The 24,433-nt window shown below is 42.2% G+C and overlaps 2 protein-coding genes across 6 annotated transcripts; one reads left to right on the forward strand and one right to left on the reverse strand.

Moving 5' to 3' along the window:
* The first annotated feature begins 2,492 nt into the window (after positions 1–2,492).
* Positions 2,493–12,232, forward strand: tnk1 (tyrosine kinase, non-receptor, 1). Its single transcript, XM_069169948.1, has 14 exons — positions 2,493–2,743; positions 4,949–5,127; positions 5,997–6,067; positions 6,163–6,354; positions 7,129–7,281; positions 7,373–7,650; positions 7,755–7,881; positions 7,985–8,131; positions 8,231–8,325; positions 9,249–9,476; positions 10,295–10,359; positions 10,816–11,261; positions 11,352–11,447; positions 11,749–12,232. Exons 2-14 carry the CDS (start codon positions 4,965–4,967, stop codon positions 11,914–11,916), a joined length of 2,229 nt encoding a protein of 742 aa, XP_069026049.1. The 5' UTR covers positions 2,493–2,743; positions 4,949–4,964; the 3' UTR covers positions 11,917–12,232.
* Positions 12,233–13,271: 1,039 nt separating this feature from the next.
* LOC138210637 (phospholipid scramblase 1-like) lies at positions 13,272–22,703 on the reverse strand. 5 transcript variants are annotated; one of them, XM_069169903.1, is made up of 9 exons: positions 22,465–22,703; positions 22,311–22,328; positions 21,537–21,622; positions 18,795–19,090; positions 17,901–17,943; positions 17,496–17,716; positions 15,550–15,711; positions 14,952–15,113; positions 13,272–14,852 (listed from the first exon to the last, which is right to left on the reverse strand). In XM_069169903.1, the coding sequence occupies exons 3-9, from the start codon at positions 21,547–21,549 to the stop codon at positions 14,793–14,795; spliced, it is 957 nt and encodes a 318-aa protein (XP_069026004.1). In that variant the 5' UTR covers positions 21,550–21,622; positions 22,311–22,328; positions 22,465–22,703; the 3' UTR covers positions 13,272–14,792. The 5 variants fall into 5 exon arrangements, with proteins under 5 accessions (XP_069026004.1, XP_069026003.1, XP_069026002.1 ...); XM_069169902.1 differs by having other exon boundaries at positions 22,311–22,331; XM_069169901.1 differs by having other exon boundaries at positions 22,311–22,703.
* Between the last annotated feature and the right edge of the window lie 1,730 nt (positions 22,704–24,433).

A 24,433-nucleotide genomic window follows, 5' to 3' on the forward strand; every position in this document is an offset into this window, starting at 1 on the left:
TTTGGTTTTTTTTGTCATTGTTTCCATGTCTTGTGGATTATTTATTTTTTTACACACGGTGGCATTTTCTCAAATCTTAATTTACTTTCAGGTTTATTCTTGATTTAGAATTTAAATCTGTGGGATTATTTTTACATCTTACTTTATCTATTTCTATTTCATCTGTGCTTTGGATTGTGTGTGTGTGTGTGTGTGTGTGTGTGTGTGTGTGTGTGTGTGTGTGTGTGTGTGTGTGTGTGTGTGTGTGTGTTTCACAATTCAAATTTGCAATTTTTCTTCTTGCAAATATATAATACTGTGTGTAAAAAATGGGATTATAAACACTCTTATAACTCTACACGATAGCACACAGTACGTGGAGCTTGTGAATACATCGTTTGGGTCCTCAGTATAATAAAAAAATAAAATAAAACAGAAATTGATGAATGAACTGGCTCTAGAGTTGCTAACTCTTTGTTCTCCTGTCATCTTTTTATGTCTCTATTTTCTCTTTCATTCACGTCACAAGCGCCAGTATGGGATCATGACAAAGGCCCGGGTGAACACAACCCATCCCTGAGGCGCCGCTGGTTAATATCTCTCTAATTTATGTGTGCCACAGTTATATACTCTAAACTGCGAGGACTATCGAGTTCACAAAACTGATGCTGCATTTCCCAGCGGTGAATCATGAGCTCAGACCCCCTCCTCAGCCCGGACCGGGCCTAGTCTCTCACACTTTAGAAAGATTTACATACTGGAAACTGAAACATGAGCTTTAAGACACAAGAGTGGAAAAAAACCAGTCCACACTCCTTCACCCTGAAACTCCTCATCTAATCCTGTAAATGACAGGTTCTTGTCTGAACACCTGTCTGGTGGCTTATCGATGACCTATTTTACTGGTCAGTTATTATGACTGTTTAATTCGTCACCTCATCATCATTTTTTTTTTGTTTGCAATCAATTGTATTCTTTGTTAATGCCACAAGTCATTACAATAACATCCCCTGCATCAGGTCATCTGCCTCTTCAGCTAATCTAGTTGGAAGTGCATTAAAAGAAAAACGTGAAAACGGATCTCCACGGCCGGTTTGCGTTTTGCAGGGTCCTTTGAATGGCTGCACTGAAATCCATTGTGCCTGTTGAGCAATTCAGGCGAGCAGGGAGGAGGAGAGATACTGTACCAGGAGGTGCAGAGTTCAGGCAGGTCGTCCGTGCTGCTCGATTTGCATTCAAACGAACGGCCACTTGTGAGGCTGAAAGCAATCCTGTCAAACCTGCTTAGCAACACGGCAGGTATGACCCAAAAAAAAAAAAGAGACAGAGACAGAAAACTATTTGACTTTCTTCATTTGACTCATGGCAAGTTTCGTCTAACCCCAGACGTAATTGAATATGACCAATGGAGAGAATGAATAGTTTTATTTGTAGTAATAATTTCCACCCCAGTCATGGTTAATCTACTTTAATCTGGACACAATGAGGGCAGTTAAATAATATCAAACAAACAGCTCTTTATAATAAACATATTACAAATAGTCTGTGTAAATCACACTTTATAAACTTTTTTTTTAAAAAGAAGCTATTATTTAAACTTTCCTGTACTTTAAGACTGTGGTTGTTAATACTGTTGTTTTGTACAGCATAACATTTAGTTTTTATTTCTTCATCTGTTACCCATCAAATTTAAGATAGAAAAAAATATGAATTCAACAGCATTACAAACATCTGCTTCAAAAATAGCCATGAATTTAAATCAAATTATAATCAAACAAATATTTAAACCTCAACACATAATAAACTGGTTTTAGCCTCCCAGCTAACATTATATTATTAATAAGGTGTATTTTATTATTTTAGATGACACATTATAAACTGGTTTTAACTAGGTAAACTTACCTGAACCTGTGCTCTAGTTAACATCAGCTAGAAGAGTTTTAGCCAACTAAGCTTTTACCCAACCTTATAAAATGGTTTTCTGTGGGTGAAACTTGGGGCTAAAGTTTTGAATGTGTTTATTAATGTGTAAATTACAACTTCAATTTTTTTTTTTTACGCAATATATTTGTTAAACTTTTATTTAATTTTGAACTTTTTTTTTTATACCATCAGTCCCTATAGCCTCATATAATGACCATGTTTGATGTTCATGTATAATAAAAAAAAAAATGATTTTATACATACATGCATTTACATAATTTTTTTTTGCATTATATCCTAATTAAAAATGATAATATTTGCTTATTGCCTCACTTCATCCAGTGAGACCACACGGATGCACAGCTCCAGCTGACTCGGAGCCAACTTGACTGTCCTTTTACTTTCGACACATGATTTATGACATTTTGCGAGTTGTGTCGTCAGTGCAGGTGATTTACGGTTGTTGGTTTTTTTTGTCCGCAGCTTCTCCCGGTGTTGAAGAGCTCAGGTGAGAAGTCGGGAAGGGGTGTGGCCAGCTGAGGAGCTGTGCGCGGGCGGTGAAGGGAGGTGGAAAACACGCGCGCACACAGGTAGGTAGATCATTTGATACGCACCGGCGCGCGGTACATTAAAATATAGGTCACATCTGAAGCCTCGGAGGAACAGCCCGGATCTGTTGTGTGGTGACGGGACGAGTTGAGAGATCGGACTGGAGTTTTGATTTGAACCTTCCGTCGACGCCGTTGGAGGTTTCACTATCCGACATGGATCACTTGTCTCGGGGCATGTGTGGTTGAGAAACACAGTCAACAACCGGGAGACCGAGTCATATTGATTAACGGTGAGTATTGGAGATTATTTATTCATATGTGGAGATAATTAGCCTATATATATCCGAAGGTTGTACGGAAGTAGTGTAAAACACGTTTTTAATAAGTATTTGACAACAAAAAAAATACTTAATAATTTGTGGATAATGTGCTTTAGAGGACAGTAGTTCTTCATATTATAATATTTATTTTAGGCTAAATCAGCTTTTGTGTCTTTCACAGACTAATTGAGAATAAATCATAATAGAATAAAGCCAAACCAACCATTTGTGTGTCTGTGGTGTAATTTACATCTACCATTACTATATTAAGGCATTTTAGATTCTGTGCTACTTTATTCTTTTTCACTCCCATTTAACAAGGAAATATTGTACTTTTTATGACAACACATTTATTTGACAGCTGTGATTTGGAGTTACTTTTCTAATTCAAGGTCTAAATACAAATATATGATCGATACATGGAAACACAGCAGATTGAAATACCCGGCAGTTTATAAAGCAGCTCAGTGTTGCATCATCTCCACCAGCTTTAATGTGAAAAAAAAACATGTTTATCTGTCAATAATAACAATCTTATATTGTGTAACACTGAATGGGATTGTTATGCTTTAAATAAAATTGTATCTCGCATACTGTGGATAGTAGTATTGTACTGAAGTACTTTTACTTAAGTTAGAAATCTGAACACTTCCTCTACTACGACTGTATACACACTCATGCTGTCTGTTTTTTTGAAGGCACACCCTTCAACTCCCGTGATAATAGACCAGACTGAGGTTATGCTCTTTCTTCAGGAATGAAGCCTCCTCAGGAGCGTCTCTGTCACTGACTAATGACGTGATCGTGATCTTGATTTTTCTTTTGTTTTGTTCTCGGGCTCCAGTCTGAGGAAGCAGACATCAGCAGCGTAAACACATTAAAGCCGGGACAGTTTTAAACGTGACCGTCCAGCCGCGTCGGGCTGTGAACTGCATAACTGAGCTGTTGGCCACGCGTGCCATCAGATTCTTTTCTTCAGTAGCCGGGCAGGTTAAATATTCATCACTCTGTACATAGACAGACTCTCTTTGTTTATCTTTTGTGAGTGTTTTCCTTTTGAATTTGAAAGCGACTTGCAGAGAATTCGCCTTGTTGCATATTTAATTGGGAGTTGTCCCTATAAATGAGTGCAAGTCCAGGCGAGTACCTTCTTGCACTTGTTTTTTGAAGCCGTGGTTCCAACTGAGCAGCTTAAATTTCTAAAGATAATGTTGCCTTGCAGGTTGTTTAGGGTGGATGTTAATTTTTTCCCAGGGTATCTGACGGGAATGTTGAAGGTCCTTCCTGACTCATACCTGCTGGGCTTGGTGTGCTGATAAGCAGGTGATTTATGGTTGTACAACCTTCAGTAACATTAAGAGCTGGAGATTATAACTATCAGATGAAGCAGCCACTGCTTCCAACTTTTCATTTTCCAGTAAAAAGGGAGTTTTGCAAACCGTGCTCGTGACTCAGAGCAGTGTTATTAACGTTAAAGGTTAATTAGCTGGAAGGAGAAAATGATGCACAGACTCATAGACCTGCTGCTGGTTCAGAGAAATTTCAACACTGTCACTTCAAGTAGTTACATAAATACTGTGTGAACAGGATCCGGTCCGACTGGTGGCTCCAAAACACCTGCCCTCAGTTTGTCACAGTGCTGCAGGATTCCCTGCAGGATCGCTGCCTTTGAGGTTCAGAGTGAGTCAGAGTCCTTCTCACAGCTCTGAAACTGCACCCACATGTTTCTATGTTTCCCGTATCCACCTCCACCTGTTCCTCTTTTTCTCTCCTGTGCGTATTCTATCGTCTTTCCCCATTTTCCCGATTTACTTGCGTCGCTAACTGCCTATTAGTGTGATCTAATGACGGTACTTTGTCCACTCTGCTGTCACTCTTGACGCGGTGAGCGTGATCGACAGGCGTCAGTGTGAGATTCCTCCCCTCACAAACAACAGCTTGTTAAAAGTTGGGTAGAAGCCAAATAACGCAGCGTCGGACTCAGAGGGCTTTTTGTTAGGTCACCGTGGCAACCTAACAAGGCTCAGAGCGGGAGCGAAGCCACCATTAAACCAGGTCTTTAACGAGCCCTGACACGGAGCTCAGTTTTATATCTGCCGTCCAGAAACACGATCGAGAAGACGTTTTAATGAGAGTCACTACTCGCCTTACGACCTTTGACCTTCGACCCCACAGTCAGGTCGGCCGGGTCATGCTGATGGACCAGGACACTCAGTGGTTGTACCAACTTCTGGCCGAGGTCCAGCTGGAGAAGTTCTACCTGCGCGTCAGAGATGGCCTCAACATCACCCGCATCGGGCACTTCGCCTACGTCAAGGACTCGGACCTGGAGCAGATCGGAATCAGCAAACCCGGTGAGCCTGCTTTGATCGCTCCCTGCCTCTGGCAGAAGAGATTTCCCTTTTGGCTCAGTAATGGATGTTTGGAGCCGCTCCTGCTTCAGAAGCGTTGTCTTCTGTTTGCCCACCGGAGAATGTTTGTGTTTGAAAGGCCCCTAATCAATACACGATTTACATTATTGATGTTTTTGCTTTCTTTGACCTGCATCTCACAGGCTGCCAGCATAGTTCAAAACCTAAAGTGTTCATTTCCAGCTTTATTTTTTTTCACACAGAAATTCACTTTGTACATCTTGAGGATATTCAGCGTAAATTTAAAGCAACGCTCCACTAAAAATGATTTCTTTTCCATGTTGCTACCATGCGACTCTGTGTTTGGTTGCTTTGTATCTTTGGGCTGCAATTAACAATCGTTTTCCTATTCGGTGAACCAGCTATTTGTTTTTTCATAAAAACAAATATAAAACTGTCGATCAAAATCACATCCTCGGACCAAGAGGCTCCTTAGAAAACATATAATCTTGTCCCACAGCTGTCCAGAATATAAAAATAGTAAATTTACTGTGTAGTCAGAATATGAAATCAGAGAATAATTCTCACATTTTAGAAGAATATACAAATAGCTGTAGTTCAAGATAAGCCTGCCTTTTTATTTCACAGGGTTTTTAGCATTACTTGCACTTTTTTTGTTTATTTCACGTTGTTTTCGTCACATATTTTATATTACTTTTTTTCTGCGATAAATTTAAGTGGCTTAAAAAAAAAAGTGTCCAACTTAACAACTGTTTAGAGCTTAAGTCATCTAACCTTGAGTGCAAAATTGAAATATAATCAATATACAGTGATATCAATCTGTGATTTTTTTTTTTTTTTTTTTTTTGCAGGACAAAGGAGATTATGGGACGCTCTGAAACGCTACAAGACAAACTCACGTTCACGGCCATGGAAGCCCAAGGTCTGAAACATCTCCTTCATCTTTGTATTGCGAGAGCTCCGCGTTATCAAACCTGGCAGGTTGGTTCTTGTTTATTGACGTGTTGCTGCACACAGGTGTTCAGCAGCCGAGGTCCGGATGGAGGGGAGCAGTGTAGCGGAGGCAGCCCCGCTCAGGGCCAGGACGGCGGCAGCCGGGCTCTCCCCTGCCTCATCCAGGACACTGAGCTGATTCTGGGGGAGAAGATAGGCTCCGGGTCCTTCGGGGTGGTGAAGAGGGGAGAGTGGCACACGTCCACCGGGAGAGTGGTAAGGGACTATTTTACAGATCGGATGCTGTGCATTATGTACCGTTAAACTAACATATACAGTTACGCAGTATAGTCAGTGACGAGCTTAAAGATGTCGAACCACCTGTCCGTTCCTACCCGACCAGGTCCAGTTCATATTGTCCTCAAGAATGTTCTGTTATTTAAGATAAGGAGAGGCGCCTGCTTCATCCTTGAAACTCGGCTAACCTTGGACCGCTCGACGGTCTCCTTCTGTAGCCACAACAGACGTTGTCTCGTGGCAACACAAGAGTCCAGGACGAAACCTCATGGGCTCGGGAAACCCGATGAGACAGGGAGACCTAATAGGGAATGCAAATTCCTTCACACCTTTAAGATTATTCTGGAAACCTTTCTTTTTGATAAAGTCTATAGTCCCCTGGTTATGCTTATGTTACTACTTTTTTGACAGCGATATTTCAGTGTGATTGCTCGTTGTTTTGCTTGTTGTAGGTTTTTCGTGAAGTGTTTTGGTACATGGTGATTTTACACTGAAATAAATAGAGTGGATTGAGTTGAAACTGAATCGACAGACCTGCACATAGTCATCACCTGACTTTGAAGGTCCAGAGGATTTTAGCGTCTTTGAGCTACTTGGTGCTGCTTGCTGAAGTGCGTTTGAGTGTGTGTGTGTGTGTGTGTGTGTGTGTGTGTGTGTGTGTGTGTGTGTGTGTGTGTGTGTGTGTGTGTGTGTGTGTGTGTGTATGTGCGTGCCGTGATTGAGATCGAGCCTCCGTCTCTTTACTCTTCTCAGCTGCCCGTAGCAGTGAAATCCCTGAGGAGCAGCACGTCGAGGCAGACGGACGCGCTGACCGACTTCCTCCAAGAGGTGACCACCATGCAGTCCTTAGACCACCCCAACATCATTCGACTCTACGGCGTGGTGCTCACACAGCCCCTCAAGATGGTGAGTTGATAACCGGCGGATCCGTTAGTGATAATAAATGTGTTTTTCGGAGCTGGAATACGCACTGACCTTGTTTGTCTTCTTGCTGTAGGTGACAGAGCTGGCCCCCTCGGGCTCTCTGTACGACACCCTGCGCTCCCGTCAGTACGAGTACCCTCTGGTCCGCCTCTGGCTCTTTGCTACGCAGATCGTGGCAGGTATGGAGTACTTGGAGAGCAGGAGGTTCATCCATCGGGACCTGGCTGCCAGGAACGTACTGCTGGCCTACAGGGAGATGGTGAAGATCGGAGACTTCGGTCTCATGCGAGGTCTGAGCCAAGAGACGGACCACTACGTCATGACGGCACACAGAAGGATCCCGTTTGCATGGTGAGGGCCGCTGGGAAGATTCAAAAGTTTGAGGAGGAAATAATTACTAATAATATGAATAGCACACTTATTCCTGCTGGTCTGTGTGGCTTCTTCTCTTCCAGGTGCGCTCCGGAGAGTCTTCGGATCGGCTCCTTCTCCCATTCCTCAGACGTCTGGATGTTCGGCGTCACCCTGTGGGAGATGTTCACCTACTGCGAGGAACCCTGGTTGGGTCTGTCGGGCCGAGAGGTACGCGCTCGTCAGCATCTGAACATTCACGCTGTGCTTTTAGTGTTTGTGTTCATGCTCGTTTTGACAGATTTGTCTCTGACCTTTACCCTCTTCGGTCCAGATCCTGTGGCGGGTGGAGCGGGAGGGGGAGCGTCTGGAGAAACCGCCGGATTGCCCTCAGGATCTCTACGCCGTCATGAGGAAGTGCTGGGCCTGCAATCCTGCCGACAGACCCAGCTTCGCCCAGCTCACCGCCATGGTGACAGAGGTCCGAACATTACGTGAAGCTTTTACGTCATTGGTGATGAAATCAGAACATCTAATCAGTCTTTGCACGGCATCTTATCATATTTCCCGATTTCACCAGGCTAAACCAATGGAGATGCAAGCAACCAGAGACTTTGCTGAATCCAGGAAACTCCCACTAGTGGCCAACGACCTTGTGACCGTCATAGACCACGGGTGAGTAAGAGAAAGGAGGGCCGGACACAAAGAGCAAAGGCACAATGGGCCTTTTGTTAAGATGAAGCAGTGGTTTAAATCAGGCTGCTCTTAAATGGTGCATTCCAGCCGTAATCTCATCCAGTCCTCGAATGCATTTAGCTTCATTTGTCGAACGAGTCTCGCAGCTTCACTGTCCACACAGTGTTCAAGATGGTATTCACTGTGTCACTGGAGGCAGATTTTTGTTTCTATTTTCTTATACAGTCATAAATATACCCTAAAAATATTCAAAAAGACATAAAAAACTACTCCAAACATGCACTTTGTTTATTAGTAACTTGAACTGAAGGCCATTTAAAAGGATTTCAGTCACGCAAAGAACCTCCAAAGTGAGTCATCAAGTGTTCAGTGCTCTTTAGTAAAAAGTATGTGAGTCCTGATGCAGGAAACGATCCCCAAGCATAAATATTTTTTGTATTTTTGTTGTTGTTGTGAATTTCTTTTCTTGTTGGTTCGTTGTTGACCTCAGTGGACAGTTTGTGTATTAAAGGTCCCGTTCGCACATTTCACATTTAGTCTTCTTCAGCAAACACCGATTCACTTGTTTCTTGATTCTCTTCTCTGTACAGCTGGTAAAATAGTAAAGATGACACAAATAAAAAAGTAGAAGTACTCGTAACGTACATATATCCTGTCACACCAGACAGTTTCAGCAGCTCAAAGCAAGACTATGTATGTTTTAAAAGAATAACATATTTATCCTCTTGAGAAATGAAGAGTTTAACTCATAAGCAACCAAACACACCCGTAAAGTTCAGTACAAGTACAAGCTACTTAGCATGAGCACACCAGAGTCATTTCAGTGATGTTATTGCCTTCTGTTCGTAAGTTTCTTTTAAACGATGGAATCTCATTTGAACCAAATGTTCCTCTCCGTCCAGTCTGGAGCTGAGTGAGTGGCGGGGCCAGAACCAGAGGACGCTGGCCATCGGCTGGTTTCCCGCCAGCCTCACCGTGCCGTCACACCCTCCTGCTGCCGCTGCCGCCTCCAACAACCCCGGGCCGAACCCCACTACTCTCATCTCCGGCCCGGTGAAGGGCAGCCTGCAGCACACCGGCCACAGAGACATCAAACCTGAGCACTGGGGGAAACCTGTGAGCCTGGAAGAGTCAGTGATTCTCCTCATTCACTCTTCTCTATCTGATTTAGTATATTTACTTCTTCTATAAAAAAAAAAAATAATAATAAATTTAAAAAAACATGCCATTTATGAAAGATAAATGGTGGTGCAAAAATAATAAGACGGGATCATGTTTGATTACAGACAAGAAAGACCTCACATTTACCATTTTGTTTTACCACTGTTGTTTTTGAACACCCTCAAAGGCTGAACTGAAAGTATCCTGATACGTACTGTATGTTTGACCAGTTATCTGCAGGTATAGAAATAACTAAGAGCTAAACAGGAACCAGTAAAAAACACTGAAGGATTATAGTTTACTGTCTGACCTAAATTCAAAGTGATAAATCAGTCATGCTAATTTTATTTTTAAAAAAACAGAAAAAAAACAGTGGCTTGAAATCATTAAAAAAAAAAAGCACCATCAAACCAAAGAAATAGATCCTGAAATCCAAATATCACGTCTAAAAGCTGTTTTAACAACATTATAGGGTTTTACGGTGGTCTCCTCTCATTATTGCCTTTCAGCCTTTCCTGCTTAGTTTCCTGCCAATTTGTTTTCCTGTCGGGATGCAACAAAACAACGAAAATGAGCTATCTGTAAATAGGTTTCTACGTTGTTGTATTCTGCCTTTATCGTGTAGAAAACCCCATAAACTTCCACCTCCGGTCTCTGAGTCACTGAGTTTTATTGCACAATGCAAAGTGCACGCGCCGCCTTGACCTTTCACCTGCTGTCAGTCTGCATGGTCTGCGAGCCGAGGTCTAACGTTGTTTACTGTTGTTTATCCCTTGTGTGTGTGCAGTAGCGGCAGCTGGAGGCCGAGCGCCAGCAGGGAGAAGGAGGGATCCAACCTGCAGAAAATGGCAGGTAGGAACTAAAAATATCCCGGCTGTGGTAACCTAAACAAAAATGTCTGCCATCTTCTTTCCATGCCACTGTTAATGCTGTACTTCCTGCTTGCATTTACACTGCCCCTGTCATTACACACAGTCTCTGCTGAAGGTCCCCAACCCTTAAAAACTGTAAAAACTAATTTTAAATATCACTCATTAAGAGTAATTGCACACTTATGCATTCATTTATTTGTGAATTATGTTTAAAAAGTAAATAAAATGTTGCTTTTTGTTGTATTGTTTATATTTACAGCATCTAATCCATCTGGGAAGTAATTCATATTTGACAAGTCTGCCCCCTGTTGGCCGAATCAGGAAGCTTGGCAGTGCCTATGTGCTGTATGCCAGAATAATTCACCTGCCACCTCTATTCAGTACTACTATGAACTGTACTTTTCTCATGAAAAAGGACGTCTCCCTGTGTCTTCAGGTATGACCCACAGCCTGGAGTCGGTCTTAAGCGGCCATCGGCCGCGAGCTCATACAGTCGGGGAGATCAGAGTGGATCAGCAGGGCAGACTCATGCTTCCTCAGAGCATGTTGATGCAGCAGGATCCTCGGCGGTTCAGCGATGCCAGCATCGTTCCCCCTTCCCGACCGCCGCTCCCCAACCTGAAACACCCGAACATTAAATCCCAGAGGAGGCCCCCGATCCACCTGGCCCCGGGCCCCTCGTGGCCCGCGCAGATTGTCCCGTCGCCTCAGGCGCAGCCTCAGCCGGGCGTCGGAGGCTCCAACCTGGCCAAAATGTCCCAGATTGCACGCTCGACCCCGCAGCTGGACGACACGGACGGCAGGGAAAGAGATCGAGAACGAGGGAGAGATCGGGACAAGCCGCCTCACGTGCAGAACACCAGAGACGGCCTCGTTGCACAGGTGGGAGCAAGTTTCTTATTGTGCCGGATGCTTTTTCTCCCCTCACCTCTCGCTGAGTGGATTCAAATAGGCACGTGTTGCTGTGCTCAGGTCATGGAGGCGGTACACGGGGCGACCATTGAAGAGGTTCATACTGCACTTCAGCGGAACGACTGGAACCCAGTGAGGGCTGAGAAGCAACTCAAGGTCAGACCGTGGACGGACTGTTAACACAGAACAATCTGCTGTTTGAAGCTGTTTGTAGAATAAAAGGCAAAGGAGGTTAAATTGTGCTGCGGCCTTCAACAAAAAGACAATAAAAAGTGATTTATGTCGAATATATAAGTGTATTAAAGATATGACAGAAAACACGAGGAATTGGACGTTCTTCTCTGACGCAGCTCCACTTTATGGCATAAACTAACGTGAATGTTTTATTCTAAAATCGAAACACATATCCGCAGATGGCTGCTTCTGAGCCTCGTCCTCTCCCCTCTTGTCTCCTCAGCTGGAGCAGCTGTACTCGCTGAGCCTCTGCTCCAAAGACGACTGCCTGAGGATCCTCACCAGGTACCAGTGGAACCTGCAGCTGGCCAGCCGGTACCTGATCCGGTGGTCTCGGGACGCTCCCGGAGAGAGGGAGCGGCCTCCGGTCAGCGCAGAGAGACGAGTCTGAGGAGATCCCGGCTGGTTTTGGTGGACTTCAATAGTGACGTCTTTGCTTTACGGCGACGCTCCGGCACGATACAACCGCCATCGACTGCGTTCGATACGGAAACAGTCCAGGTCACATAAAATGAAGATGGATGGATGTGAGAAGTAAAAAAAATATTCTCAAACACAGGAAGTTGGCAAAAAGACTCCTCACCACTGTTTTTATATTTCTGTGACATTTTCAGCACATGTTTTTGCAAATAGTTTTTGTACCTTAATGAATTTTGTATATATTGTATTTGAAATTATTGTCGTGTTAAATAAAATAAAATTGATGATCTGCCAGTCTTTTCTATTTCCTGCTTCGATTTGAAACCGTGCCACGATGACTGCTTGTAGCTTTTTATAACCACAAATATCAGATTATTCTTCAGTAAAGTTAACTTTTCTGTGTAACGTTGCGTCATATCCTCGAGTTTAAGTACGTCACTTTGCTTCCAATAACATCAGATCTTGGTTTTAATAATAATATAGAAACGCCATTAGTAAATCACAAGCTGGCTTTTGTTTAGGAAATTCTTTAAATTAGTTGCATTGTGGGTAATGTAGGCACCAGGTGTCGACAAGAGAGAAGACTTTTCATACTTTCATCTAGGAGTGCTAAATCAGTGGTGTCCTTGAATTGTGTTTGTGTCCGTTACCTTTTTCGAAAGATTTAATGTGTGTGACTCTTAATTTAATTTAATTTCCCTGCCCTTAAATTAAATTTCTCTTCTGACAGAGATAATGACTCCGATCAGTGCTACTGATTCAAACCCAGCCACTCAGACCTTACATATAGTCAGATATTCTCATGAATTCAGGTGAACTTTTTGTTTGACGACCAGCCGCAAAGCACGGACTTCCTGTTTAATAAGAATCGCAGGATTAAATTGAGTCACTTCCTGGAAACGCTGAGGACAGATGGACAGATGAACATGTGCAGACATGGTCCTCCTGAACTCTCTGCGTGCACTTCTCACACGCTCCCAGGAGGGGGCGCAGTCAAACCTGCAGTCTCTGATCACGGTGTAGAGGCTTTTGTCTCATTTCATTGCCTCCAAAATAACAATTTAAATATCTTTCTGTAATTGTGTCACAGTTCAGAGGACTCTTGAACTGAAACCAATAAACTGAGAACATTAGCAGCGATTGAGGAAAACGTTTAAGTCGACTTTGGACTCATTTTGACAACAAGCGACTGTATGTTTCTTTTCCCCCCTCACCAAGAGAAACCAGGTGTTTCACATTTAGACTGATTAACTCGGGCCTTCCCCACAGTTTCCTGAATGGTCACTGGAGCAGAAGAACACAACACAGCTACACTTTGATAATGACTTAACATGGCATTTATTTTTTTTATTTCTGAAATCTTTTTTTTTTTTTAAGTACAATCACAAAACAAGAAAGAAAATGGTACAAAACTATTTTTGTTTAAATGAATGCTGCACATACACAACGGATACAAAAGAAAGCCCGTGCTGCAAGATTAACTTCAAAACTGTTAGTGAACAATTACCTGCACTGTACAGCATTTGGCTACTTTCCTTATAAGAGGTCAGATTACTGGTCGATGCGTATACAGGTGAAAGTAAGACACGTTTAGTCACTGACAACATCACAGTGAGCTGCGGTCTGGATTTGAAAGCACTAGTGGCAACGAAGCCTCAAGGGAGGCCCGCCCATTTTATCTGAACAAGAACGGGGGAAACCACCCGAATGATTATTGGAGAGCAGCTAACGGCATTAAACAGGCAACAGCCTACATTCAACCTGCTATTTTCAAAACACGTCCTGAAGCAGCGCATAAATCAGATGAGCTGAAAGTTCAGGTCTGTGCAGAGATCACGTTTCCTCAAAACCCTTCAACCGGTGATGTTTTCAACCCTTCTGAGGTCACCGACCTCAACTTCTGCTTTCTATTACTACTTTCACTCCTATTTTTTTTCCCACTGCTCTCCCTGTACTACGTCGTCACGTGTTCAACACAGCGGTCTCCGGAGGTCATACTGTGGCCCAGCTGTCCGTGGCAACCGCTGGACCGCCAAAGGGGCCACGAGAGCATTTACAGTGTCGCCCGTTTTACAGTTTTGTTGAAGTACACTACGGGCGGCTGAAGAGAAAAAAAAACAACAACCAAGAACTTTGGTAAATACTGTCAGCGAGCATGCTGCCGGTCCGCTCACCAACACAACAACCAGCCTGTTTCCTGCAGCTAACATCCCAGCTTCTTATCATGCTTTTGGTTAAAAAAAAAAAACAATAACAAAAACAGTAAAAAGTCCACAGCTATGCGGCTAAATATTAACGTCAGCATGCTTATGTAGCCGCAACGACCATGTTAATGTGACGATATTCAACAGGTGCAAGAGATAAGTTAGGGTTTAGTTTGTTCACATGCATATATTTGTGTATATTGCACTTAAACTATATCTACTGCCGTTCTCTCATAAAGCGTGCGCGCAGCAGACAAAAAAAGACGGCACTGATTCGTATTGTCGATGTTAGCGTAGCATCAAGCTTGTTCAAAAGTATGCGTGTACGTTTATTTCTGTGTGTGTGTCGACCCTGAAGAAGACATTCAGGGTCAGGCTGCTTTTCTTTGGCAGGGTTCATGTCTTTGCTGGAGGTACGTTCATTCACTTCAAAACAGACACAACTTCTACAGGCTGTAAGAAACGCCCGTCACCGAGCTCGGATCGGTTTCCCCCCAAAAAATGCTGGTTAATTAAATGATGTCGCTGCATGCGTGTATATAAATGGATTCTGGGACTGGCACCAATCAAAAAAAAAAAAAAAAAAAAAGTATGGACGATGAATAACAGGAGATGACCTTTGCTCTCACGCTGCCGTTTCCTGTTATGAAAACACGGAGCTCCGCTGGTTGGCTTCCCCGACCTTCTCGAAGAACATGAAATCCTGCAAAGCAACAGCGAAGAATGACGTGATCGTCACTAAAACCCACAAAAAAAAAAATACAAATAAATTGTAATGGAAGCGTTTGTCGCCGAAACTTACGATGAGGAAGCAGGCTCCCATGAGCACGGCTTTCATCTTCACGTCCAGGTCCATCGGGAACTGGATGCCGAAGTTGTCGGTGTCGGTGAAGACTTCTTTCAGCAGGCCGCTCCACTGTTTGCTGATGCGACCGATGGGTTTGCCGCCATCTCTCCCCTTCAGCTGCGGAGCGACGGGAGTTCATCACAAGTTGTTCACAAGCTCTCGAGTCATTTTAACACCACATCTTTTGTACGAAAAAAAAAAAAAAAAAAGGCTGAAAAGTTTTGACCCAGACGTCGAGGTGTTAATTCACGCTTCGGCTTTTCTTGATGAGAGACGTGAGACCAGTCGGTGGTAAGCTGAGGTCAACATACCGAGTCAGGGCGAAGCAGTCGGTCCGGCCGTAGGTCGTCATTTTTACTTCGCTCTGAGTACTTTACTTTAGGTCGTCATTTTTAACGTCATCATTTTGACGCCATCGTTTTTACATCAGTCAACTGCTGGGTAGAGCTTCAACTTTGTGGAATAAAGTAAATAAGTATACTGAAATGGTTTTGGAGACACGTTCTCGGTTGAACGACATGAAATGCACCTGAGTAGTTGCGTTGGCGCTCACCTCGAAGTTGACGTCCCCGCAGCAGTTGCAGGCGAAGCAGGGCCCCTCCAGTTTCATCAGGGTCTCCTTGTTCGCTCCCTGGATGGAAAATTTGGGCAGGAAAGGGTGCCAGTCCTGTTTGACGTAGCCAACGGTGGTGCCCGGTGGTGCCTGGACCTCCATCTGTGGGTCACATGCTTAGTTAGACACACGCACCGTCCCCGACACCAAATCAGAACGTTATTTCTCACAGATTGACACGCTGCCCTCATAACTTCGACACCGACGGCTATAAATAAAACATCACGGGGTTACGCTGCACGTCACGCTGCAGGAATGATAAGTGAGGCTCTTGACCGCTCTATTGAGAACGCACATAACAAAGCTAACGCATCTCACGTGGCTCCCGTCTGGCCGGGAAACAGAAGTTGCAGTATGCGAGTGCGTCAGGTTGAGTTGATGCCAGTGGGAGCGCACTGTAGACGGACGGTGGGCGGGTAGCAGAGGATCAGGGAGTCCAGGAGACAGTTTGGACGGACAAAGGCCCATTCAGGCTCTTAACAACCCCCCCCCCCCCCCGCCTGAGCACACTGGAGCACAAAGACGTGGAAACACCACTCAGCTGCAGCAACGCAAGGCGACAGGAGGAAAAAGACGGACAATCTCCGAATATAAAGCCAGCGAGAGCTGCGAGGCTGCAGGTTTTTATGCCAATAAGAACGAATAACTTTCTCTCACGTAAACGAAAGCGGATTAACAATCTTTTTCTCAACTCTCAGTTGTATTTAGACAAATAGTTTTACGTTTACATGCCCAAAATGTCTTCCAATCCTGACAGATTATCCAGAGCAACCGGGCCATTGTTTTAGACAGATTCCTCGCCTCATTTTAAAAATGGCATTTTTCAGTCCTGTGAGCGCCACAAACCAAACTTTGTTTCACCTCCGTTGCTCTGCGGTGGCAGCAGGAACCTTAAATCCAAATAAAAGCAAAAAAGCGCACATGGCTGATGATATTTGTTTTGTTACCAACAAAAACAAAATCCTGATGAAAAGACCAAAACCAACAATGTGTCTGTCTTGATTTTACAATCAAGTCCAATATAATTGATTCGTTTTCAACAAGGTTGAGCTGATTTGTAAAAGAGGTGGGCATCAACGTTTTTACCATAGACTGTATAAAAAAAAATTGTTTTAAAATGGATGTAGCCTTAGAAATGTCACCCCTGGGTTTTGAAACAACACCCAGGGTATGCCTGAGGTGTTAAACCTCAAATAGTGAAAGAAGCGGTGGCTGGCTGGAGAGGAAGCGAGTCAAATGAAGCCTGAATGGTGAAACCAACACCACGGAGAACTTCTGTGTGTATCGCTGGCTGACACTTGAAGGCGGCCAGCAAACTATGTCAGCCACCAAAACAGCTCTGCCCTTCATTACGGGGAAATTCAAGCCTTAACACATTTTCAGCGGTTCAATTATAAAAAAAAAAGGGTTTGACATTTGTTAGGAACTCATTTCAGCTGCAGATTATTTGTTGTTCTAGATCATATTTACAGGACAGTATCTGTGGAACTGACCGAAAATAAACTATCGTACAAAAGTCCGTCTTGGACTTCACAGACTTTTCCTTTAACTGGTTATTCTTCTGTCAACTCTTCTTATTGCTCCTTCATGAGATCTAAAAGTAGCCACTCCCTCAAAAAATCTCAACCAGCAAAACAATCAATACAATTAATTATTAACAACATGAGTAATGACACGCATCATCTTGGCACATTTAGGGTCAATATTATAGCGGATATGAGTATTTCTTCATGTCAGAAGTGAGTGTTCAGAGCGATTTCGCCGCTGATTTGGATCAATATTTGTCTTGGTGTGGTGAATCAATTCAATATGGGGCTGTCAAACAACTTGTTTTGGCCCTTGCAGAGTCATTTGTACCTAAACGCACACAGATTTTGTCCACAGACCTCTTGCAGGCAGCAGGGACAGCAGCAGGAGACGCAGCGGAAAGGCCGTATGAGCCGGATGACTTCCCGGTCCGTGTTGTCCTTGATTTTCATGTCGAAGCTACGCAGCGAGCCGCAGCAGTTCCTGGTGCAGCAGTCGTTCTTCTCTTTGGCCTTGTAGATCTTTTGGCCCAGGCTGTTCTTTATCTCGTACTGGTTGTTGGTCTCGAACCCGATGAATGCTGGGTGGGGTCGGAAGCAGGGGAGTGGAAACGGTGAGCAACAAAGTGTACATAGTAAAACATACCAAGGTCGGCTGTCATTGTAATCTACTTTTGAGAGGTTCAGAGCTCAAAGGAACTGCTGCAGGTTATTTGCTGTTTCTAAAGAGTATATATATGACTAACTGAAAAAAACTTGCCGTACCTTCCAGGAGTTCAACTTTTTGATGGATTAGGATTTGGTCAATCTAAAAACCACACGAGAAAAAAAATATGTGAGAAATACACTCTGAAAACGGGGAAACTTATGTAACAGAAGTCAAGAGGAAGTCCACCCCAATTATTTATAGAAGCAGCAAGTTTGTTTTCACGTTTTTGCAATGCAAAGCAAACCTCCCCATGAATTTTCATAAAACCATCAACTACCTGTCAGACTCTACTGTATGAAGAAAATTTCTTTATTTTGTCAGAGTACATGAAGAGATACGTGTCAACAAGCCAAAAAAAGGGCAGTTAAAATTTGTATAAATTTTGTTTTGTAAACTTTTTCTTTCGCACAAAGAGAAGCTTCAGAGCTCCAGTTTTTAGAGAGAGCAATGTTGAATGTGATCTTTATAAGTTCAAAAAGGAGGCAGGACTGACATCATACATTGTTTTAAAAGGGAAAAAAATTGATTTAAAAGTCTGATTTAAGTATTCAGATTACTGGCAAATACTTGACTATATAATGTGTTTTATTTCAGCATGATAAACCTGAACAAAAAAGTGAATCAGTTACAGAGGAAATGTTTTCACGTGACGTTTCATTTCCCTTCAAGACACGTGACGGATGGAAGAAGTCAGGTGAGTTAATGTTCCCGCTACACGTGTACAAACCCTCTTACGGCTCGTTATGGTGCTACACAGTACAGAGAGACTGTCGGTCATTGCCGGCGAGTCCAACCCTCAGAAACACATTCCAGTGGTGATCACACGATAACGTAAACCAGCGGAGCACATTTCAAATCACCTGACTGCACCGACGAACATCTTACTCATCGTCAGGAACTTCAAGACCCGAAGCCAAGTTTTTTTTTTGTTTGATCCCCCTTCGGCCTACCTGTGTGAGGTACTCGAGCCCCGGAGGAACCCCGACGGCAGCCGCAGACAGACCCCCGCCCGGAGGCTGGGAGATCCCTCCAGGAGGGCCGCCGTAGTCCTGCTCGTGAACGTGGCCCGTCGGTCCTGGCTGATACATGACGGGCTGCTGGCCCGGATTGTAGGCCATGTTGAACCCGGGAGGAGGGGCTTGATTAGGGTCTCCATACTCCCCCGGAGGACCTGGATAAGGGGCAACGGAGTGGCCGCCGGGTTGAGGCATGGGGTAGGGTGGATAGTTGGGAGCGCCTGGGTAACCTGGAAAAGAGGACAATGACATTTGTTTACCTTCTACACAGTCATACTTTCATCCAGGGTTTTCTTTAATTCAGTGCAATTCATAGTGCAAAACCACCATGGAACATGAACCCAACACACCTCACAAACACAACCACATTCAAATATCAACAAAATGTTAAAACACAACAGTGTACAACCTGGGTACACTTTTAACCGTGCAGTTAGGACAATACGCAACCTCGTAAAACAACCCGTGTCATCGCAGAGTAATTATGTGATAAGATATGATGATTAGATCAAAGTACAACAACTTTTGATTGGCCTGAATTTAGAAGTAAACAATTTCTGGTCATTTATGTCGCTTTATGTCTTTTCAACATGCTTAAACTAACTGATTTGCATCATTCAATTTAAAAGATACAACTCGGTGTAATTTGCATACAAATTCTGATTTATGCAGCGTTTCCTCATTGTGTCGCATGTATTTGCTCCTCAACAAAACCAAGATCACATTCAAATCGGAAACAACAGAGCTTAATTTCAAACGACTGAAATGAACGAACAAAATAAAACATAAATGTAGAAACTAAAATAACCAATGAAAAACTAATCGTATCAAATCACAGCATGTAGAGAAAAAAAAATGACATGTAAAAACACAGTATGAGCTTCAAAGCTGTTTCTTGGTTTCTCATCTCGAGTCTGAGCTTCAGGTTCTTACCTTCCAATAAAATAAAGAGAAAAATGATTCAGCAACAAGCGCTTAGGTCATCCCAGCACGGAGTCACGATCTGTGTGTGTGTGGCTGATAGCACATGTGTGTTTACTGTGGCTCGTCCTCCTTTTCCCTGATGGTTGGGCAGAGCCAGTATATCTACTTTAAACCCTTAGCCCCAGTGCAAACAGCCACGACTGGAAAAACTGGACAGTGTCGTGGGCTGACACCCACTGTGGTTTGTTTTTAACTCACGTTTTCATGGGAAAAAAAAAAAAAAACGGGTTTGGTTTAAAAGAGCTTGATAAACAGAGTTATTACTTTACAAGAGTCTTCGTTTGGACAGAAATTCAACAGGTGCAGACTTTCCTGACCAAGAACGAAGGACACTCCTGAGTGAGGTTTTCACCTGGCAGCTCAGCGCGGTGGTAACGATAAAGATCCTGAGCCTCAACGCTTCATTTTATCTATTAATAATCCTCATTATAATAAAATAATAACAATTGACATCATTCAAGCTTCAAAGGCATCAGTCCAACTTTCCAAATAAAACCATTTCCTGACATTCTGGTGACAAAACAAGTGTTTATCTGCGCATGATAGAAACATCCGCTATTTGTTTAAAAAAAATAAATTAAAAAAAACAGTACAACTGAGGGGAAATATGTTACAGCTGTCCAAAGATGCTGCTATCTACCAACGTCATATAATAGTTGAAGTCCACAGCAATTGAAAGTAAAAGGAATCACTTATGTAGAGTTATTCAAAAGTTGAAGAGCGATAAAGAATACATGCAAAGTAGCAGCGGATATGACAAACTAAAAGAGGAGGCTGTGGAGGGAAAAGTCAATGAAGTGAATTTTGAAAAAGATGTTTGCGTAATAGGGTCATATGAGAAATTATGATCAAGTCATTAAACCCTTACCCGCAAAGATTATCTGAAACTTGAGTGTTTTATGCTTTTAAATTACTATAAAAGTTTAATGAAGTTATGAAATGTGGTTTCAAAGGAGAAAAAAAACAAAAAACAATCTGAAGACAAAACGGTCTCGTTTTTTTTTTTGGTTTTTTTTGTATTTTCAGTTTTACCAAACCAATCAAAAATTTAAAAAAAACCGGATTATCAGATAAATAAAACATAATCAACAATAAAAGTCTCCTTTTTGCCTTTAAAGCACACCTGCTTCCTGCCGACCGTGTTGCCATGGTAACCTTCCGACTAGCCGCAGTGACCGTTTCCCTCCGTTCAAAGAGCACACCTGTGGTGCACGTGGTGTGCGTTTTTGTCTTCCTGTGTTCACGCCGCTTTGGCAGTGACGTCACATTTTTCCAACCAAACTTGTTTTTTTTTGTTTTTGTTTCTTTAGTTCCTGCTTTGTTTCACCGATGACCTCAAACGCATCACGCAGACTGTTTAAAAGAAAAATAAATAAATTAAAAAAAAACCAGCAACCTTTCACCTCCTAACATCTGCTCTGCTCCTTGCGGAGGGAGGACCCCACGCGAGGGAGGACCCCACGGGGAGGGAGGACGTGTGTTTTCAAGCATGCATTCAAGGAATTTCTGTCAGATTTCACCACCTTGGGGAGGAGCCCAAAAAAATGACCCGAGCACAAGGTGCTCGTTCAGTGGAAACTTTTGAGTCGAAAGAGCCTCATCATTTCACAATGGCGAAATAACAAAAGAAAACACAACAAACAATACCGTCGGAAAATCTAAAGTAAACATCTGCTCCTCTGAGTCACTTACCCGGAGCAGACATGGCGAAGGAGGCTGGGTGAAACTTCTCCGGACCGATCACACTCACTCTCTCTTCCCGATGCACTCCCCAATTTCTGCAGGAAAAGTGGGGGAGGAGGAGGAGGAGGGGAGGAGAAAGGAGGGAGGAAGTTGGATTTTTTTTTTTTTTTGATGCAAACCAGAGCGGACGGGAAAAGGAGGTGCACAGAAAAAGAAACAAAACAAACAAAACAAAGAGTCAGAGTCTTTTTTTTATTAATTTTTTTATGCTCCAGAGTTTTTAAGTGGCTCAAACTGTGGTGCAAAAAAAAAAAAATCACCACCAAAAAAGTGCTTTAATGAGTTTACAGTCCGGTGAAGTCCAGTTTGTGCAAGAAAATCACGTGATTTCGGGGAAAATCTCAAGTAAACAAAATGTCACTTTCTTTGTTCTTCTTGCAGCTAAAATGCAATAGAAATACAAGTGGGCGTGGCATGCTCTTGCAGAGGCAGGACATTAATTTTTCCACTCAGGTCAGTTTTGTCCTCTGCTGCTCTTTGGTGTTGTTTTGCCCCCTCCCAAATAACCACTAAGAGTCTGAGATGGATTTCTAGTCAACAATAATTGAAGCATATTCACGTCCCTCAAAAAAAAAAAAAAAAAAGTAATCGACAGATCGTGTGTGTTTAAAAAAAAAAAAAAGCACTTAAATTTGCATAAATAAAGATCTAACCAACATTAACCCTTGCTTACTGACTGAGGGGAAGACACACAAAAAACCGTGAAAATGACACAAGTCTCACCTCTCTGACAGCTGATCTCTTCTTTGTCCCAACGAGTAACGTGACAGGAAAAACAAACAAACTAAAAGTGAGATTTTTTTTTATTTTTTTTTTTAAAAAAGAAGAAAAACCGATCCAGAGACAAGCAGGCGCTTTTTAGTCGTCTTCCTCTTACCCTGTTGGTCGATCCTGTTTCTGTTACTGACACCTCCCTCTCATCACTTTTTTTTTGGTTGTTATTATCACCTCCCCTTTCGGTTTCATACGAGCTTAATCAGAGATTCCGTATTCCTCATGCCAGGATTATCATCTGCAGGGCGGAAACTGGAAATTTTTTTTTTATTTTTTTTTTTTAAATGCTGCGGAGCATATGAGGACTTGCAGTCAAAGCACATTGCAGCATTTTATCTTATTATCAGCGAGTGCAGCTTGCAGGAGGGCGTGATCAGATCTGTTGATCGGACGCGGTGCCAGCTGCGACCACCAGGGGGCGCCGAGACCTCAGACACGACAGCCACAACATCCGCAGTCAAAAGGTCAACGCAGGAACGACAGGAAATACGCAGGAAATACAGGGAAAAAAGGGAAGAAAAAAACCCAACATTTACAGGAATATTATCAGCAAAATGTTCATAAACAAAATAGCAGCAAAAAGTCAACGACCTATTATGACACACTATAAACTATAACTATATACTATATCTACTATAACTATAACTGTTGACTGTTGACTGTGTTTCTTGGTTGCTTGTATATTATATATATAGATATATACTGTACTGTATGTATATATATACATATATATATATATATATATATATGTTGACTGTGTTTATTGGTTTGTTGTATATAATATATAATGTACTGTATATACTGTATATACTGTGCATTTTATATTTATATTTTTTTACTGCTATTTTATTTTATTGCTTTTCTATTATATTATTCTATTCTATTATTTTATTCTATTGTTTCTATTATTGCTTCTGTATGTATGCTGCTGTGGCAAAAAAAATTTCCCCTCGGGGATGAATAAAGTATATACCTACCTACCTACCTACCTATAAAAAACAGTTTAGATGCAGCCGACAATTGCTGGTGAAATTTAACCCACAAATGAAGCAATAAATATAGTTGTGAGTTGAACGCTGCAAACAAAACGTACGGAAGTAAAGTTTAGCCGAAAGTACAGCGTATCCCTCTCGTGTTTGTATAAATATGTATAAATATTTATGAAATATGAGTTATAGTGTTAATACAAGTTAACTTATCTGAAGCAGTCGGCTGAATAAATGCAGTTTAACTTCTTAGCTACTTTCCACCTGTTACTCCAATTAAACGAAATGAAACAAACTACATTGAGATAAAAAAAAAAAAAAAAAAAATATATATATATAATGAAAACTAAGGAAAAATAAAGACAGATAAATTCAATGAATTTGCTAATGTCAAAATTTAACTCGTCAAAAGGCTAAAATAAGCAAACTGACTGGATTAGCTAACGTTAGGTAAACCACATTAAACTTGACAAAACTATAAACTGTATGGGACTAAACTAACACTACTAAATTGAATCTAAATTAAACTGCATCATACAGTGTTTGTTTTTTATGTTATTTAACCAGGTTAAAAAAAACAGTTAAGATAATGTCAATTACATACTTAAAATAAAAAAAAGACATGAGAAGATGTACAGAGCAATAACTCATGTCTAACAGAAGAGGTTACAAAAAGTGTGACGAAACTAATTATACAATAAAGCAACAAGATTTTGTGGTAAAAACCACAGTTAGATTTTGTTTGGAGAGACAAGAGAGACTCAATCGAGTCTCGCCTGCAGGTCATTCCACGACCGACCACCATAACAGACTCCTCATGTCAGTCTCAGTTCACACAAGTGGCACTTTAAAGCCCGACCTGAAGTTGAATCTAAGATTGAACAAACATAAATTGATGTGTACATGGGTAATCTGTCCAGAATAGCTTTGCATATTAATATATACCGGTGCTGCAGGCAGCATATAGTAAGTGACGACCATCTAACCAAAGTGTACAAAGTGCAGTGTGATAAGTAAATATATCTCCAAGCGGCATGATAAAGTGGGTCAAGTAGGCCAAAGCAGAGGGACAAGTAAATCTGTAAA

Source organism: Embiotoca jacksoni, unplaced genomic scaffold (assembly GCF_022577435.1).
Source record: "Embiotoca jacksoni isolate LCO1_2020_lvr unplaced genomic scaffold, fEmbJac1.0.p SCAF_47, whole genome shotgun sequence".
Taxonomy (NCBI): domain Eukaryota; kingdom Metazoa; phylum Chordata; class Actinopteri; family Embiotocidae; genus Embiotoca; species Embiotoca jacksoni.